This window comes from Monodelphis domestica, chromosome 2 (assembly GCF_027887165.1).
Source record: "Monodelphis domestica isolate mMonDom1 chromosome 2, mMonDom1.pri, whole genome shotgun sequence".
NCBI lineage: Eukaryota > Metazoa > Chordata > Mammalia > Didelphimorphia > Didelphidae > Monodelphis > Monodelphis domestica.
In genome coordinates this window covers 489,658,753-489,679,824 of record NC_077228.1, presented here as the reverse complement: position 1 = coordinate 489,679,824, position 21,072 = coordinate 489,658,753, and the positions used below count along the sequence as shown (strand labels likewise).

Genomic DNA, 21,072 nt, shown 5'->3' with positions numbered 1-21,072 from the left:
AACCATCTTCTTCCCTCCCCACTACTCAGAGATGGTAAGCAGTTTGATCTGGGCCACAACACTTTCATATTGGTCACTGTTATAAGAGCACACTCATATAAAACCAAAACTTCCAAATAAAACCATAAATAAACTGATATGAAAAATAGTATGCTTTGATCCACATCCAAATGAAACAATTATTTCTCTGTACATGGATAGTATTCCCTATCATAAACCCTTCAGTATTATACCAGATCATAGCATTGCTGAGTGTTTTCACAAGTAATCAGTTTCACAGTTTTCACAGGTAATCATTGTACAACATTGCTGTTAATGTATACCATATTCTGCTTATTTCACTCTGCATCAGTTCATGTAGCTCTTTCTAGTTTTTTTTCTGAAATCATCCTGATTATCATTTCTTATAGCACAATAGCATTCCATCATTAGCATATACCAAAATTTGTTCAGCCATACCCCAATTGATGGATGCCCCCTCCATTTCCAATTCCTTGTCACCACAGAAAGAATTGCTATAAATATTTTTGTACAAGTAGGTCCTTTGTCCTTTTTCATGATCTCTTTGTAATATAGAACCAGTAGTGAATACAAAGCAATTTCAAGAGGGAAATAGTGCTAATAACCAGGGGGGTAATCAGGAAAGGTTTTATGGTACCTGAACTGTGCTTTAGTCTCTAATTTTTCAAATCTAATATTTCTTTTGAAGCACAGAGTTTTTATTATTCTTTTTTCCATTTCCAAATTCTCTCCCACTCATTGTGATGGCAAGAAAAACAAAACTGATTACAATTAAGTGTGATCAATACAAATTTCTAAATGAGCATAAACAGAACTTTTAAAAAGTTCTATGAGGTGGAGGTAAGATCAGAGTGTCTATTATGTGTGCTAGGGACTGGGGTTACAAGAACAAACAAAATCATCTTTGCTCTCATGGAAATTATAGTGATGAGTGATAGAATAAATATAGATATAGGTATATAGATATGTATAAATAAAAATATTTGAAGGAATATAGCAATAACTACATGGAGGATAAGGAAAGATTTCTCAAGAGAAAGCACTTGGCCATGGCACTCAGATGTTACACTTCATAAAGGAAAGGAGAACAATTGATTGCTACTGCTTAGGAAAGGACTGGGACAAAAGGCAGAGTTACCAGAGTGGAGGAATGCTAACAGAAACACTATGAAGAAGTATAGCTAAAGATGAATGCTAGTTTTGGCTCCTGTTTTTTTGTGGCTACAAACTTTACTTTGATATTAATACAGACTGACAGTTTGATTTATATCTTTCTGTTACTTCATTAAATAACATCTAATGTCACTGAATAGTTGAGGATTAATTCAATGTTGTACAAGAAGAGCTAACTTCATTATTTTTAAAATTCCTTCCATGACTCCTCTTCCATCTTCTTAGATGGTATGGAACTTTCTTACCAAATTATGTTTTTGCATAATACCACACCAAGGTTACTATTAGTTAAAAATAATGCTGAAATGCCACTACTTGGGTTAATATTGGTATCAGATCTTTATGGTTTGCCTTGCCTAAAAAATGTCTTTCCTAGACCTCAAAGGACCTTTTTAGCTTTTCAGGGGGTGGAGATTGGTGGGTGAGGGAATATTTTTTAAAAAATCTAAAACTAAAATCTTAAAACTGTTGCTCTATAGTTTTTAAAATGCACAGAAAATGATTGGGGATGTAGACAACAAATGATCATCCTGGTGCAAACATCAACAAAATGAAAATGGGTTTTGACCAAGGACACATGTAAAACCCAGTGGAATTGCGTGTCAGTTACAGGAAGGGGTGAAGGGAGGGGAGGGAAAGAATAATGATTCTTGTGACCAAGGAATAATGTTCTAAATTAACTAATTAAATAAAATTTTTCAAAATAAAAAATAAAATGCACAGAAAAAATGAATTAGCAAGATAATGTTCGTTCTTTAATGAAAGAAAAAAAGGCTTTTTTTTTTCTAATTTCGAAAGCCATAATATGACAGAAAAGGAAAATGATAAATTAAATGTTGGAGGGAATGTGGAAAAATTGGGACATCAGTGCACTTTTAGAGGAGTTGGAAACTGATCCAGTCATTCTGGAGAGCATTTTGGAACTATGCCCAAAAGGCTGTAAAACTGTCCCATACCCTGTTTCAGCAATACCACCCACTAGGTCTGTATCTCAAAGAGATCAAAAAGGGGGTAAAGAACCTACATGTACAAAAATATTTACTGTAGCTCTTTTGAGGGTAGCAAAGAATTGGAAATTGAGAGGATGCTTGTCAAAATGGGAATGGTTGAACAAGATATGGTATGTGATTGTGATGACATATTACTGTGCTGTAAAAAATTATGAACAGAATTATTTCAGAAAAACCTGGAAAGACCTGCATGAACTAATGCAAAGTTCAAGTGAGAAGAAATGGGAGAACATTGTACACAATAACAGCAATATTGTATGATGATCAACTGTAAATGATTTAGCTATTTTCAGCAAAAATGATCTAAGACAACTCTGAAGGATTCATAATGAAAAATGCTATCCACTTCCAGAAAAAGAACTGATTAGAGTCTGAATACAAATTGATGCATATTTAATGGTTTTTTAATTTTTCTGGGAGTGATGGGAGTGATCTGTGGATTTTTTTCACACAACTAATGTAGGAATGTAGGTAAGGGATAGAGTAAATTTCATGGAATAGCTTTAAGAGGAAAAGAGGAGAATTTGGATACAAGCCCTGGGAGAGGATTCTGACAGGGAGAGAAGGATTGTGGGAGTTTTGTACTGGCATTAATTGTCATTTTACTCTCTGCCCTGTTTCCACTGAGCTGGAGGAAGGAGGTTTTGCTCTTGACAGATTTTCCCTTGGTAGTCATAATCTCGTGGAGAGATTAGTGACTCCTTGGTTGAGAATTTGCTTTGGAATGAACTATTTAGGTAAGGGCTCAAATTTACCTGGGAGTCTTTTTGTTTTCCTCTTTTTGTTAATCCCTAGTGGGTAGATTATTTTAGAGTCAGATAGCTTTGGGGGTTTTTAGATGAGAGCAGGAAGATATAAGAAGGGCTTGAGAAGATCAGAAAAGCGAGCCCTATGAGGTGAGGCACAGATTGGGGGGGGAGGAGATATAGGTGGATAGATTTAGGACTATATTCATCATTTCCCTACCCTAAATAAACTTGGCTTAACTACTTTTAGTTTGTGCTTTACTGGTCCTGGGGAGGTTCCTAGATGGGTTGTATCATCTCACATCCATCTAGGACGGTTCCTTATTTCATGATGAGAGTGACCTGTAGGTTTTTTTCACCCGACTAATAAGGAATTATGTTTTGCTTAATTATACATAATTAAGCATATATATATATATATATAAAATATAACCTAATTCAAATTGCTTGTCTTCTCAAGGAGGCAGGCAGGTAGTGAAAGAGGAAGAGAATTCACAATTCATAATTTTAAAAAATGAATATTAAGGGACAGCTATGTGTCTCAATGGATAGAGAGCCAGGCCTGGAGATGGGAGGTACTGGGTTAAAATATGCCCCAGACACTTCCTAGCTTTGTGACTCTGGGCAAGGCAGTTAACTCCAATTCCCTAGCCTTTACCACTCTTTTGCCATGGATGCAATACTCATTATCAATTTTAACAAGAAGGTTTTTTCCCTTTTTTAAAATGAACAATAAAACATTTTTATATATAATTGGGAATAAATTTCTATGTAATTGGGAATAAATTTCTAAGCCCTGTGCCATTACCTCAATGGAGACTGGGGGAGGGGGTAGATTTGAGGGGTCAACAGAGATCTTTGGCTCTAACTCTGTAGCTCTTTCCATGATATCAGGTCTGCTTAGAAATATGAGTAATGGTTTTGAGCAGTGGCAGAGGCTGCTGAATTGCCTCATTTCAGATAAGGAGCCTCACACTGGGTATATGTGATAAAATATTTCATACTGCTCTCCCTTCAATTAGAAACTATGGGAATGGGCAGCTGAAAAAAAAACATCCAAAATTATCCTAAAGATAGTTTTGAAGCTCTAGAAAATAGGTGTGGATAATTTCTCAAAAAACAAACAAACAAAAAAACCCCTAAAAACAAATAAGTAGAGAATAACAAATGACACATTATTCCACAAAAAATTATTAAGGGAATGAAATCATCTCTGGAAGTTTGAACTAGCCCCTCAGCTCAGGGCATGTCAAGGTTCAGTCACACTTCTAACTCACTGAGACATTTCATGTTGTTTTTACAGATAATCACTATAAAACAAAAATTGTTAAACAACAACTACAATCCTAAAATTCTCCTCAGTCAGTGACTTGTCATGGCTTGGAGGCAACTGAACTCTGGAACCTCCAGGTTTATACCAGCAATGTCTGACAGGTATGACTGAACTAGGAAGAAAGTGAAGTGTGAGCCTTGGGGCAGAGTGGGCCAGAGAGACTCTTCATTGACTATAAGAAGATGAATTCTTATTTTGGCAGTCATGAAGGCTATCTATTAAGGGACTGTGATCTGTAAATGGAGGAGACAGATAGCTCAATTACCTGAACATTAAATTAACAGAGAAAAACAAAGGGGAAAAAACCTTAAGTAGTACATGTTTAACTAAAAAAATTGTTTTGAAACATGATTCTTGCTTGGTCAGGTAATAACTGTGCTCCTTGTATATAGCGCAATGACTATGCAGGCTACCTGGTGGGAACCTCCTCAGAAAAATGTTTTTAAATGCATAATACTACAAAAGAAATCAAATATAATGAAATACAGCTTTATTAAGATACTACCCAAAAGAAATTTTTTTTAAGTTTACAGACCCCACCCCAAAATCTCTCCATGAACCCCCAGGTTCAGAACTCCTACTTTAAAGGTGCAACTTGCTGATGAGAGATACTATATATCTATTAATAAATAATATAATATACAAGTCCATTCAGTTATATATAAAGAACCATAACCCCCTGGTTACTAGAAGTGTCTTATTAAAATAGTATTATTTTAGCTTGTTATTCAGGTAGGTGTAGTGGTCATATTCACCTCAATGGCATCGTCATACATCTTCCTCGCTTCAATATCTGTTTTATCTGACATCAACCATGCTTTCAGTAAGTACTCATAAAAGCTGTCCCCAAGTCCACCAACTGATGTGTGATCTGTAACAAAAAAAGAAAAATGGAGGTTAAGGTTGAAAGAAAGGAGGAAATATGGTACAATTTTACATTGATCAAGGACCAGCAATAATACTGCATTACTGCACAAGTGGTAGCAAAAGAGATACATTTTTTCTCTGCATCACCAAACATTAAATATTGATTTTAGATTACAAACTAATTTTCAAGGAAATCTGTCAGTTTTATAGACATAGTCTGATTACTTAATATGCACAAAAGTCCTTGTCCTATGTTACAGGAAGTATAGTCATATGGTTGTTGTCTCTAAAGCTATTTTTGTCCATTCCATATAAATAACCATCACTTCACACAGCTTAAAAAGCAAATTCAATAGGAGGAATAGAATTATCTCAGTGACTGGATCTACTGATGCTGATAACCATAAATACAAATGTATTTTTATCTTTAGAGTGATTGGTGCAATTGGGGGGGGGGGGGAGCCAAGATTCCTTTAAAATCTTTATAAATATAATAGACTTTCTCTTCCTGTTTGCTGATTTCCTGGGTCTGCTTTCTGTTTGCATATCTATGAATTTAATATTATTATAGGTAAATAAAGATTCTGTTAGACTTAAGCAACCAAATAAATCTCATATTCCAAAAAATAACCAATCTTATTATTCTCAGGGTAAGAAAAAGTATCTTTCTTATATTTTTGAAGACAAAATTTTTGTCTCCAGAACTTTCTTCAATCTGCCAGAGCAAGATATTTGCTTATATTCTAAATCACACAAAAGCCAGAAAAGAGTTTATGTTCGTATCACTAGCATTTCAGTACAGAAGAATGGAAAGTGGATCTAGGACTATTAGAGTATAATATGCCCATGATGGTTGGAGTTGAAACAAATGAGAAAATCAAAGAAAGGTCAAAACCTGGAAAGTCACCTTTTCCTCCTTTACTCCCATCTGCCATTAAAGAAATGGCCTTACTCTTTTCACAAGACTAACCCTTCCACTTGTAAAAGTGATCCCATTATATCCTGTCTCTGACAATACATTGAGCTCTGTCATCCCCATTCTTTCTTTCACTTATTTCTGATCTCTCCCTCTCTTCAGGCTCATTCCCAACTATTTACAAACATGTTCTTTTTTCCTCTATGCTGGGGGGAGGGGAGGTGGACCCCTCTGGATCCCTCTATCTCTATTTCTCTTCTGCTTTTTATAGCTAAAGGTCTCCAAAAAGGTTGTCTTAACATTTGTGCACAATTGCTTCCACATTTGTCTTCCACATTTTCTCCTCTCACCCTCTTCCTAATCCCTTGCAATCTGGATCCTAACCTTATTTTTTCCAAAGAAACTATTCTATCCAGTTATTAATAATCTTAGTTGCCCAATTCAATGTCCTTTTCTAAATCTTCATTCTCTTTTAACTCTTCTGCCTCTGATCCTGCTGATCAGTCTCTCCTTCTTTATAACTCTATCAGACCACTTCTTCATTGTCTCCTTTGCTGGATCCTCTTCCATATTATATCCTCCACCTGAACTTGTCCTTCAGGGCTGTATTCTGGACCCTCCTCTCTTCTCTCTCTCTCTCTCTGGCTTCACTTGGTAATCTAATCAGCTCTCTCCATGGATTTCATGACCATCTCTATGTTAATGATTCTACCAATTCTGTCCCAACCTCTCTGCTGACCTTCAGTCTTGCATCCTCAACTGCCTTTCAAACACCTTGAACCCGATGTCCACTAAGTATCTTAACCTCAATATATCCAAAATGGAATTCATTATTTTCCCACTAAAACTTCCTACTCCTGCCTTCTCTCTATGCCATAGAGGGCAGCACTACCCTTCCAATCCCTCAGGCTTCTAGTCTAGGAGTCATACCCCATATGCAAGTTGTTGCCAAGGCTTCTTGATTTCACTTCTTCCACATCTTTTGAATACCCTTCCCTTCTCTCCTTGGACACTGCCACCCCCTTGGTACAGGCACTCATCACTTCAGGCCAAAGTTACTTTAAGAACCTGCTGGTAGATCTACCTGCCTTGAATCACTCCCAATTTCAATCTACCTCCTATTCAGTCACTGAAATGATTGTCCTAAAACACGGGCCCAATATTGTCCTTTCCCAATTGCCTCCAAAAGCAAATATAAAATGCTCTCTGTGGCATTAAAATTCTTTGAAACCTATCTCCCTCTTGCTTTACTAGTATTATTAATATTTTTTTTAATTTCCACAACCTATCTCCTTCTTACTTTACTAGTATTAGTAATTTCCACACCTCTTCCCCAAGATTGCATGTTGGTACAATTTTCATGAATCGTTTTTCAAAACAAGTTCTCATCTGCCCTCCTAACCTTCATGACAACAGATAATATGCTATAGGTTGTATATGTATTATCATATACTACATATTTCCAAGTCTGTCAAATAGTAAAAGAAGACGATAATCATTTACACTTCTAAGCATAAAATTTGGGTTGTTGACTGAATATATTATATATGCTAGTGGTCGCCAGGGATTAAAATTCAATCCTAATAAAATACTCAAGTCAGTTTGGGATTTTTATGGTGGTTTAATTACAATAGTAGGAAGAAATGAAGAAGAGAGAGAGGAAAAGGAACTGGACTGCTCTGGCGAGCCAGATAGGAGTTCAGAGGCATAGGCCAAGGGGTTTTCTCAATCTAGCTTGGCTTCCTGTCATGAGGCGTCCCCCGAGACCAGGAGCCTCCTAGGAAGATAGCACTTTAGGAGGTAAAGGAAAAGAGGAATCAACATAAACAACTCACCAAGCACACTAAGAACACCACCATGAGTTCCCAACCTCTAAGCGAGAGCCAGAGTGAGAGAGGGGAAGTGACTCAAAATATATTGACAGTTCTTTACATCACTTCCTGCATCTCACATGTACCAATGGTAGCCCATGAGGTCTGCCAGTTGTTTCTTATTTGTAACTAGCTAACACATGTTGGTCATAGGCCATCTTCCTCAACACTTAATTCTTAAGTAGGGGTGTATACATTCCTGGTTGCTAGAATTCTAAGACTAAGCAAAATGGAGAAAATCTAAAATTCACACACTAGAGAAAAATTAATGGAGGAAATAAAGTGACAAATGGCATGTTTGAGTCTGCATTCAAACTACATCAGTTCCTTCCATAGCAGTGAATAATCTTTTTCTTCACAAGTCATTTGGAGTTGTTCACTTTTGCTTTGTCTGATATAATTGCTACCCCTACTTTTTTTAACTTTGGTTCAATAACAGTAGATTCTGTTTCAGCCTTTTACCTCCATTCTGTGTGTGTCTCCCTGCTTTAAATGTGTTTCTTGTAGACAGTATGTGGTAAGATCCTGGTTAATCCACTCTGCTATCCTCTTCTGTTTTATGGCTGAGGTAATCTTGTACACATTCATAGTTATGATTACTATGTATTTCCCTCCATCATATTTTTCTCCTGTTTTTAGTTTTCTCTTTCTCTCCTTTTAGCCTTTCCTTATTCACAAATATTTGTTTCTGACTACCACCTTCCTAAGGTCACCCTCCTTTGTCCATCCCCACTCTTCTCATTCTCCCTTTCCTTCTTACTTAATTGTAGGATTAGATATGTTTTTACAGCTAACTGCATATGGAAGTTATTCCGATTTTGTGCCAATTCTGTAAGGTTCAAGCATTGTCCACCCCACATCTTTTCTTCCACTGTATTAATTCTTACTTTTCTCCTCATGTAAGATAAAGTACCTCACCTCTCCCCTCCCCCCAATTTTCTCTCCTTTTCTCATTTCCTAGTGTATTCCTCTTTCTTATTACTTGATTTGGGACTGGAGAAAGATTGGGGGGGAAGGGGAGATCATCCCATCATATTCAACTTACTCCTTGCTCTATCTAAACAGGCTCCTATTCATTGTCATAATAGTAATGAAGTACTTAAGTATCTTAAGTAATTGAAGTACCTTAGGTACTTCAAGTATCATAGATATCTTAAGTATTTTAATTATCACCTTATTTAGTAATTCAACAAGATAAGCCTATTGTTTCCTTTGATTATTTTAAGCATGTACTATTATCATGGATAGCTTAAGTATCTTTAGTGGTCACCTTATGTAAGAATGTTATCAGTTTAATCCCATTGTTTTTCTTGAGTATCTTAAGTATCTATTCTGTTATAAATAAAAATTGATCTGGCAGAGCATTACCAGATTTATAAGCACTTACTAGTAGAGAGAGAACAGAAGAGGTTTTTGGCCTTTCTAACCTCAGGGAAAGATCCATTTCCCATTTTCAGCTGGATAGCTTGCCATAGATGGTACAGCCAGATAAAAATAGAAAGCCAGCCCAGGGAGCCAGTAGCTCTAGAGCAGAAGTTCTCCTTCCCTAGCTAGCTTTTTTAATTCTCTAGCTCCTCCCTCCATGGCAACACTGCTCTGGCACACTGGTACCAGAGATGCTCATGCTGACACTGGTTGCTCTGGGACATAGGACACAGCAGCAGGGCATCAGACATTCAGACACGTCTCTGTAATACCCATTGTCCTACCTCTGGGGTACTAGGGACCAAAACTGGAAGGGAGGTGTACTACATATTTTATTTCACACACTTCTGTCATAGATATCGGGATTATCTTAGCTAAACACTTTCCCCTGAAGGAATGTGATCAGTTTAACTCCATTGAGTCCTTTGAGTTTGGGGATTTTTTCCTTTTGATGTTTTAATGCATGAGCATTTCTGGTCTAATTACTCAAATTTATGAGGAGCTAAATCAATTGAACAAAAAAAATCAAGCCATTCCCCAATTGATAAATGGGAAAGGGACATGAATAGGCAATTTTCAGTTAAAGAAATCAAAACTATTAATAAGCACATGAAAAAGTGTTCTAAATCTCTTATAATCATAGAAATGCAAGTCAAAACAACTCTGAGGCATCACCTCACACCTAGCAGATTGGCTAACATAACAGCAAAGAAAAGTATTAAATGTTGGAGGGGATGTGGCAAAATTGGAACATTAATGCATTGCTGGTGGAGTTGTACATTGATCCAACCATTCTGGAGGGCAATTTGGAACTATGCCCAAAGGGCGATAAAAGACTGTCTGCCCTTTGATTCACTGCTGGGTTTATACCCCAAAGAGATAATAAGGAAAAAGACTGGTACAAGAATATTCATAGTTGTGCTCTTTGTGGTGGTAAAAAATTGGAAAATGAAGGAATGCCCTCTGATTGGGGAATGGCTGAACAAATTGTGGTATATGTTGGTGATGGAATACTATTGTGCTCAAAGGAAAAATAACCTGGAGGAATTCCATGTGAACTGGAAAGACCTCCAGGAATTGATGCAGAGTGAAAGGAGCAGAACCAGGAGAACATTGTACACAGAGACTGATACACTGTGGTACAATCGAATGTAATGGACTTCTCTACTAGTAACAGTGCAATGATCCAGGACAAAAAGAACACATTCACAGGAAGAACCCTGGGAATAGAAACACAGAAGAAAAACAACTGCTTGATCACATGGGTTGATGAGGTATGATTGGGGATACAGACTCTAAATGATCACCCTAGTGCAAATATTAATAATATGGAAATAGATCTTAATCAACGACACATGTAAAACCCAGTGGAATTGCGGACCAGCAATAGGGGAAGGGGAGGGAAAGAACATGAATCTTGTAACCATGGAAAAATATTCTAAAGTCAACTAATTAAATAAAATTTTAAAAAAAGAAAGAAAACAATCCTTCTATATTCTATTCCTAATACTAAAAAATCCCTTCTTGGAACAAAACTTAATGTTAAACAATGGCAAGGGCTATTTATGGGAAAATCTAATCTCTGTTCTTAAGAGGCTATCATTTTATATTTTAATGCCAAAATTTTTATATCTACTGAGAAAAAGGGAAAAAATAAGGGGGGAAAAACTGCTAAAAAGAACTCTTTTCAATACTATCATTTGGTATGCTGTGCAAATAGCAATTTCACAACATGACCAAAATATTAAATTTTTAATGGAGGTATACTATGAAGAACATTGTCTAAAGGCATGTCTATATGAGCATGTCAATCTCTTAAAAAAGGAAATAAGAACACCAAAGCAAAGCAAACAAATATGTACCAAACATATATACTACTATGCATAGAATACGATGTACTTAGGCATTCCTAAAAAAAAAAAGAAAAGGAAAAAAATCTGAGACCTATTCCTCCCTCCAAGGAACCTTATAACATTGTTGAGAAAATAAAATATATATTTTATTTATATTTATATTTTTTATTTATATTTATATTTGTATCACTTGAAAAGAACAATAGAAGGCAATAAACAATAATTCCAAATGAATGACATAATCATTAATATAAAAATTCAGAGGGAAAGATCATTGCCAGGAGGGAATATAAAGGAGATTTCATAGAACAGGGAAATCTTGGATAAATAAACTCAGCAAAAATGGAGAAGAGGTAAGACTTCTAGGACATAGGTTTTGTTTGATAAGTTGGTGAGGAATCCCAAATATGTTTGAAAAACAATAAACAGACCAGTTTAGCTAAGTTTAAACTTCATGTAACAAAACAATTAAGTCTATCCTAAGAACAATATACTATGGAATATGCTAGAGACACAAAGTTGAACAACAGAATCCCTGATATCTAACAGTCTACAATCTACTAGGATAAGAAAACACATTTACACAAATGTGTATAATACAAGGTACAGAGTTTAAAAAAAAGGCAAAGGAAAGATTCAGAAAAACCACTTTAGGAAAAGTAAAAAAGAAAGAGAGAATACTTGTTGCTAGAGGGCTTGGAGAGGAGCAAATGAATAGTATAGACAAGGTAAAAAAAGGATGTCAGGAGCTAACACCAGTATTTGAATCCCTATAAGGCAGTGGATGATTCAATCAACCAATCAAGAAATATTGTTGTATTGGAAGACTAGGTGTCACAGTGGATAGAGTGCTAGGCCTGGAATAATGAAGAACTGAATTTAAAATCTAGCCTCATTCACTTTCTAGCTCTGGACCTTGGTCAAGTCACTATCTCAAACTGACTCAGTTTTCTCACTTACCTCTCAGACCTATAATTATCAAATGAGATATCTGTATAGTACATCATGTCGACATGACAGGGGAAGTCCTATCTGGTGAAGAGACTTCCGATCGCTTCAACATCTCCAATGGCGTGAAACAAGGCTGTGTCCTCGCTCCGGTACTATTCAACCTATCCTTCACCCAAGTATTACGACATGCTGTGATGGATCTAGACCTGGGCGTCTACATCAAATACCGACTGGATGGCTCACTATTTGACCTTCGCCGCCTGACTGCAAAAACAAAGACAACAGGGAGATTCATCTTGGAAGCTCTCTTCGCAGATGACTGTGCTCTCATGGCCCACCAAGAAAATCATCTCCAAACCATTATGGACAGGTTCTCTACCTCAACAAAACTGTTTGGCCTGATCATTAGCCTCAGCAAAACAGAGGTGCTGTTCCAACCTGCACCAGGGAGGCCAACTAACCAGCCGTGCATTACAATCGATGGCACGCAGCTTTCTAACGTCAACACCTTCAAATACCTGGGCAGCACCATTGCCAACGACGGGTCCCTAGACCACGAGATTAATGCCAGGATCCAAAAGGCCAGCCAGGCACTTGGGCAGCTGCGCTCCAAAGTCCTCCAACACAGAGGTGTAAGCACTGCGACGAAGCTCAAAGTGTATAACGCAGTGGTCCTCAGCTCGCTCCTGTACGGTTGTGAGACATGGACACTGTACCAGAAGCACATGAAACAGCTGGAGCAATTCCACCAACGCTCCCTCCAGTCAATCATGAGGATCCAATGGCAAGATCGAATCACCTACCAGGAAGTCCTCGACAGAGCCAACTCCACCAGCATCGAAGTCCTGGTCCTCAAAACCCAGCTACGATGGTCTGGACATGTCATCCGCATGGACCCACAGCGAATACCAAGACAGCTATTCTATGGTGAACTGTCAGCTGGACTCAGGAAACAAGGCCGACCAAAGAAAAGATTCAAGGATCAGCTAAAGTCAAACTTGAAGTGGGCTGGCATTACACCAAAGCAACTAGAACTCGTTGCCTCTGACAGAAGCAGCTGGCAAACCCACATTCACCATGCCGCCATCACCTTTGAGGATGAGCGACGTCAACGTCTTGCTGCTGCGCATGAACACCGACACCAGGCCACAACCTCACTCCCCATAACAACTGGCATCCCATGCCCCATGTGCCACAAAATTTGCACCTCAGCCTTTGGACTCCAAAGCCACATGAGGGTACACCATAGATGAAACTGCACAAAGACAATAGTCATTCTCGATCACCGAGAGACTACTATATATATATACTTAGCACAGAGCTGATGCTTAATAAATACTTGTTTCCTTCTTCTCTACTACTTTTCCAGGCAAAAGAGTTAATAAAATAGGAATGATAAAATAAAGATTGTATTTCAAGCTAAGCCTAAAGGTTGATGTCCCCAGTAGGAAGAACAAAAGTGGGAAGAGGGGCATGAATGAAGCCATGGGGCCTATTTAGAAATGATCAGGCCTGAGGCAAAGGGTTTCAACTAGTAGTAGGAATGGAAAAGGTTGTAAGAGATGCTGCAAATAAAGAATCAAAAAACCTGGTTGGTCTGGAATATTAGAAGGAAGATCCAAAGACAATTAAAATTTCAATTGTGTACAAAAAAGGAAAAGTAGAATCAATAACAAAAAATAAGGAGGTTAAGAGGGGAAAGAAGGATGTTTAGTGTTGGATTTGTTAAGATTAAAATTTTCTGGAGATTTGATTCTTAGTCAGTAAATACTTAATAAATAAAAAGTGGGCTAGAGAGAGAAAAGGCCTCTAGTCACACATGGCTAGCTGTTTCCATTAACAAGCCTTCTCCAAGATCCTTAAGGTGAGGCAGGTCTAAGCGAACCTTCTCCCTTTGGATACCCAGGGATTCAAATTTATGCTTTTAGTGAAGTCCCTTTCCAAAGCCCTTCTGATGGGAGGACTCCTAATTCATTCAGGCAAGAGATGAGTCTTCTGGATGCCAGGGAAGCACAAGACAAGAGAAAAGGATCTTCAGGAGACAGGAGTCACCTTTAGAATGGCTTAAGAGTGCACAAATCTCAAATACTTTGTTGACAGATAACAGGCTTTGTTGGGTTAATTATAACTTAATTGCATCAAGGAGTGGGATATTTCAAACAATATTAAAGGGCTCCCTTTTAAAAATGCAAAGTTAATCTTAGGGTACCAAGAAAAAGGGTACTGGCTAGTATTAATTTTTCACAGAAGGTCAGAGTTTCATGAAGATAAGGAATCTTAAATATGGAAGGAACCTGAGAGGATATTTAATGCTATTATTTTTATCATTATAGTTACCTGCTTAAATTGTTATTAGCAGTGTCCCTTCCTTGAATTCATCTTCACGTTCAAAATACAAAGGAGGAAAATTTTAAATACGTGTGTCAAGTCTTTCAAATTAATGGAACAGTGAATGTTATTTACAATTGAGGAAAATTAGGTAGCTAAAAAGGTGACTATAAAAGGGAAAGTACAGCCAAAATTGGAAAAAAAAATGAGACCATTAAAAACTAGACCTGCCATGAGTTAAAGTCAAATCATTTAACTCCACTGCTCTCCTATTTTCCCATTTTTACATTGGAAATGATATGGAATTAAGAGAAAATAGGGCTAGATTTACAGGTGCAAGACCTTGGTGTCTTCTTGTTTTCTATGTGACCTTGGGCAAATCACTTAAATCTCTGGCCCTCATTTTCATCATCTGTAACCCAAGGGGGCTGGATGGGATCATGGTTTAACACTTTCAGGCACCATGGGTACTTCTGGCAGTCTGGTGGTCCTTATGAAATCTTGCTTAGAATTCTGTTTTTACATGCATAGTTCATAATGTTGGGAGAGACTTTCTCTCTCCTTATGTCCTTGGCTTAATGCCACCACTCAGTGATGTGGAGGTCAAAGACCACTGAGACGCACAGGTATAGACAGGCCCTAAAAGAAAGGAAGTTATAGAAACCAGGAATCAATGAGACAGGAAACTGATTCCACAGGCACTGCCCCCTCCTGGGCAGTCCAGGCAAATTAAGAAAATATGATTGGTTCCTGAGATGTGACATTTGAGAGCCAAGGGGTGGAGAAAACAGCTTAGAGGTCTTGGGCATCTTCTGGCTGGAAGCATGGAATTTGAAGGAACCCTTGTCAGGGTGTAGCTTCAATGAAAGCTAAGTAACTCTCTACCTGTCTCCTATCTTTCCCTCTCTTTACTACTCGTATTAAGTTATAAAGCTACTAATAGCTTCATAATTTAATTTTAATTATAACAATGATAAAAAACAGTTTTAATAAAAATATGATGAAAGGAGGGGCTTTATTTATCTCCCTCCCACTTCCCTTCCCCAACAAAATTCACATTCTTGAAATTTCCAGTTGATTTGTACACTTTTTAAAGGACCTACACAGGAACCATTAGCCACTTCAGAAGTAATACATGAAACTAAGGGGAGGGATAAGAAAGCCTCAACTATAGAAATGGAAAGTTAGTCAGGACCCATTATTTTCTCTAAGAACTCATTTTTATCAACTCAAGATAACTCTAATTGTTCAATTCAATCCACAATTCCCACCCCCCACACACATTTAGGCAAACATACATATTGATCAAACTGCAATTACCTTTTTCCTTATTTTTATATTTCTATGAATATTCTATCCTGATGCAGGAGTAAAAAGTTTTTGAGGCTAGTGAATAGAGTGCTCTATAGAAGTCCACTTAAAACATGTTGATAACTAATGAGTATTGATGTCTAAACTAGTATAAGAGAATGTACTAACCAACCCATACCCTGCTCCCCCACCACTAGCAAACTGGCTGCTCTATTTCTAAACAATGTTTTATATTAGTTATGCTTCAGATAATTCAGAACAATATTAATATTCTATCAATAAATTTAAAAGACAAAAGATAAGTTACAACTAAAGGGAAAGATGCATCACAGGTTTTATATCCAATGACAATAAAAACAAATTGCATCCCTGAGTTGTGCTGTATTGCAGTACTCAGAATAAATATTTGCTTATATGTGCCAAAATCCATTGCAGAGAATACAGTAGCAAAGAACTTCAAAGAGAACTACGTAAGACTTCCAAATTAAATCAAGTTAATAAAAAAAGGTAGACATACAGATGATGGAAAATATATGTTGGAAAAGCATAGGATGAACATATAAAAAAGGAAAGGGGGCAAGAATAAGACTTACAGAATACTTATGGCTATATATCCTAAATATTCTTTTTGGAAAGAAGGTTAAAAGGCAGTGGAATGCAACAAGAAGCAGAAACAGCATTAAAAAAAAAAGATATGAAGAATTAGACTAGGAAAAGTATATGAAAAGGAGGTCCACCTCTTTAAGATGTTGAGGAATATCCTGAATCTCCTGATAACCAAAATAAAAATTTTATTGAAAATATTAATAAATGTTGATGCCTATGCCTACTTTCTTTCTTTACAAAATGTTAATATAAATAATCTACAAATAGATATAGAACATTCTTGACAAAAGCATGAGAAAGGAATAGGCAAACTTCTGGCAAATGAACTCTACAGAAGACCACATTTTTATGGACAAAAAATTGAAAGGTACAGTAAATGTAAATCCCACTGCACTTTTTTGTTTGTTAACTATAAACAATAATTTAATGGGTTTCCTGTAACAAAGTCTCCTTTGTGTACCCTCAGGTAATAACAAAATTCCTTGACAGATTAAACAGAGGTAACTGATGACTCTGATTATTAGTATCAAGTAAGGCATAAAAACAGAAATATATTTTTGTCAAATATATTTGCTTCTGGGATGGAAGATGTTAATGCAATTGGGTCCACTTTCAAAGGTGAGGTGTTCCAGACACTGTATAGTTGAGGAATGACATTGTGATACCCATAGAACTTAGTGGGGTTTCTAAATTAAGATATGTCACAAAGCAAGAGAATTCAGCCAGATAATCCACACTAGAAAAGCCACATGCTTGCAAGCCTATTGTATAGACTGTACAACATACAATGAAGTGGACAAAACAGAACTGTTTTTTTAACTAATACATCTTAAGACAGGCACTATGAATAGACAATAAGTTTGGGACAGAAATGAACAGGGAGAAAATAGTAGCTGTATTGCCTTTGGTAAACTGTGCATTAGTGTTAATAATGAAATAAAAGTCTCGAAACCAAAAGTCAGAATCAAAAGTTGAGGGTCACTCCAAGGGAAATAGAGAGATAAATGGTAAGCACAAATAGACTAGAACATATAACCAACCAAGAATTGCAGAACTGACATTTAGAATGTTATCAATAAATTAATGATTACCCAATAATCACATTTATTAGGTACTTAATATTTACCAGGCAACATGCTAGACTCTAAAATGATGAAGACAAAAGTGTAAAAATCCCTTCCCTTAAGGAGTTTAAGTTCCATTGAAAAAGAAATGTTCAATTTGTAGGAATATATTAGATGGAAAGTAGATACAAAGAGATGGGAGGGTAGGGGCAGTAGCAGCTGGAGACAGTTAGAAAAGTCTTCATTCAAGGTGTGATGCTTGAACTGAATTTTAAAGGAAAATAGAGATCTTAAGAGGTAGAGGTGAGAAGTAAGGGTACAACTGACATAAGGGGACAGACAGTCAGGCAACAGTAATAATATACTATTCATTAAATATTAGTAAATGTTTTATCTATGAAAATATTATTATTTTAGGAAAAAGCCTCTGAATCTCATATTTTATAAGAGTCATACCTGGTGTATACTATAGAGATAATTTTACCTCTGTAGTTGTTGCTCTTTAATCATTTCAGTTATATCTGACTCTTCCTGACCCCAATTTGAGGTTTTCATGGCACTCTTGCTCCAGAGTCAGGAAGACCAGAGTTCAAATTTGGTTTCAGACACTTTCTAGCTATATGACCCTGGCCAAGTCACTTAACGCTGTTGGCCTCAGTTTCATCATCTGTAAAATGATTTGAAGAAGGAAATGGCAAACCACTCCAGTATCTGCCAAGAAAACCCCAAAAGGAATCACAAAAAATTGGACACAATTAAAACAACTGAACAGTGTGAATGTAAGGGAATATTTATTACTGTTTCATTAGAAGCAATGAGTTTTCTGAAGTAGGTAGCACAGGACAGCCAGCCAGGCCTGGAATTGGGAGAAACAGTTCAAATCTGGTCTCAGATGCTTCTTACCTATGTTATCCTGAGCACTTAACCCCAATTGCCTAGCATTTGCCACTCTCTTCTTTTAGAACTGATACCTAGATAGAAAGGTAAGGGGTTTTCTTTTTGGTTTTGTTTTTAAAAGAAATTAATTAAGAAATCAGAGAAGCATTTTAAGGCACGGGTGAACTGATACCAAGTAGAAATAAGCAAAATCATGACAACCATGTACACTGTGGTTATAACAAAGTAACTAGAAATAACAGAAAAATAAATGAATGCTATGTAATTATAATAATCATAAAGCTTGGGCCTGGAAAAGAGTTGAAAAATGAATGTCCCAGTCTTCCCTGAGGGAGAAACTTTGGGCATTCAAATACTAAAAATATTGCCAGGTATCATTAATATTTTATTGTTTTACCTAAGCTGCTTCTTTATATTCTTGAATACAACTGTTAACACTGTGTAAGGGAAAAAAGTAAACTATTCAAAAATAAAAGTGATATAAAAAGTTATATGTACATAAAAATACATTGCATACCTAAGCAAAGGATAAACTATGGGAGTGGAAACACCGAGGAAAAGCAACTGCCTGACTACAGCGGTTGAGGGGACATGACAGAGGAGAGACTCTAAATGAAACTCTAATGCAAATATTGACAACATAGAAATGGGTTCTAATCAAGAACACATGTGACACCCAGTGGAAACACGCGTCGGCTATGGGGGGTGGGGGGAGGAAAAGAAAATGATCTTTGTCTTTAATGAATAATGCTTGGAAATGATCAAATAAAATATTATTAAAAAAAAAAAAGAACTGGCACTCGCCCCGGGCACCCAACCAGGCCCCTGGCCACTGTGCCACCCTGCTTTTATCTAGGACTTTAAGTTTGCAAACCACTATAGATACAGACATAAACATGTATACATATATAGATATAATAGATATAATCTCATTTGGCCATCCCAACAACCCAGGGAGGTAGTTAATATTATTATCCTTATTTTATAGATAAGGAAAATGAGTTAGAAAGAGGACAAGTGACTTATCCAAGGTCACACATCTAGTAAATGTCCATCTAAGATTGGAACCCAGGTCTTTCTGACTTCAAGTCCACTGTTCCATCCAATTGGCTACATTGCCTTTTTAAATGATTAGGTCATAGCCCTGATTGCTCTTCTGCCTTGGAATCACTGCTTAGTATTGCTTCTAAGACAGAAGGTAAGGATTTTTAAAAAATGATTACTGTGTGCCAAGCACTGTGCTAAGTACATAGGGTACAAAGAAACTTCTTTAAGGACCTTGCCTTCCAGGAGCTTACAATCTAATAGCGAAGACAGGCATGTAACCAGGTACTACATACAAAGCATATGTAAAAGCTTGAAGCATACCATTTTCACTTTCTTTTTTTCATGGGTGTTTTTGTGATATGTGTCTTCCACAACATGATGAATATGGAAATCTATTTTGTCTGATAACATGTGTATAACCTGTACAAATTGTTCTCAGGGAGGAGGAAGAGAAGAGAGAGAGGAAGAGAATTTGGAATTCAAAGTGTTAGAAAATTAATGTTTAAAATTGTTTTTAAATTTGTACAACCCAGTGAAATTGCTTGTTGGCTCCGGGAGGGAGAAGGAAAGAGGGGTGGGAAAGAAAATTAATCATGGAAACATGGAAACATATTTTTAAAATAAATAAAATTTTAATTAAAAAATACATTGCATACCATACATGCATATAGAAAAATTACAAAAAGATAATTGGGCTGGAGAGATGAGATAAAATTAAGGCTATGAGTCAGGAATAGCTTTGTGGAGGAGGTAGCACCTGCACTTGGAAAGGTAAAGGAAGCCATGCTTGAGGTAAAGCTGAACAGAGGGCAAAGCCTGGGACACAATCTATGCACAAGAAGAAAGATGGAAGCAAGAAACTAGTGTTCAACCAGGGATGGAAAGGAAATGGTTCTATTCAGAAGACAAAGTTTATGGTTGTAGAGACAAAATCAATGCTTCACACTCAAGATTGAAAATCTCATTTCTACTAATTCTCTCAACTCTGTCTAATCTATATCAGTGAGGCATCTTTCTGCTCAATCAATATCTGATATGAATGATAAAAAAGGAGCCAGGATATATGTGTATGTATATATGACATCTCCCACTTTATTATTACCATGGCATGATAAAATTTTTAGGAGAATTCCTTTTAAGAGTAATTTAAAGTGGAGGATTTCCATGTGAACTGGAACAACCTCCAGGAAGTGATGCAGAGCGAGAGGAGCAGAACCAGGAGAACATTGTACACAGAGACTGATACACTGTGGTATCATCGAACGTAATGGACTTCTCCATTAGTGGTGGTGTAATGTCCCTGCACAATCTGCAGGGATCAAGGAGAAAAAAACACTATCCAAAAGCAGAGGACAAACTGAGGGAATAGAAACACCAAGGAAAAGCAACTGCCTGACTACAATGGCTGAGGGGACATGACAGAGGAAAGACTCGGAGCGAACACTCTGATGCAAATACTAACAACATGGCAATGGGTTCAAGTCAAGAACACATATGATACCAGTGGAATCACACGTCGGCCACGGGGGGTGGGAGGGAGGAAAAGAAAATGATCTTTGTCTTTAATGAAAAATGCATGGAAATGATCAAATAAAATACTATAAAATTAAAAAAAAGAATAAAAAATAAAAATAAAAATAAGATTTAAAAAAA

The 21,072-nt window shown here is 36.8% G+C and overlaps 1 protein-coding gene across 4 annotated transcripts in view; it reads right to left on the bottom strand.

Moving 5' to 3' along the window:
• The window catches only part of MAN1A2 (mannosidase alpha class 1A member 2), a 267,616-nt gene that overhangs the window by 30,636 nt on the left and 215,908 nt on the right, over positions 1 to 21,072 (bottom strand). For all 4 annotated transcript variants that reach the window (XR_008916779.1, XM_001362742.5, XM_007485274.3 and 1 more), the window contains one exon: positions 5,039 to 5,154. Coding sequence is in view for 3 of the 4 variants with exons in the window: in XM_001362742.5 (XP_001362779.1) it covers positions 5,039 to 5,154 (116 nt within the window). In the remaining variant the exon portion in view is untranslated. The remainder of the gene's footprint in view (positions 1 to 5,038; positions 5,155 to 21,072) is intronic.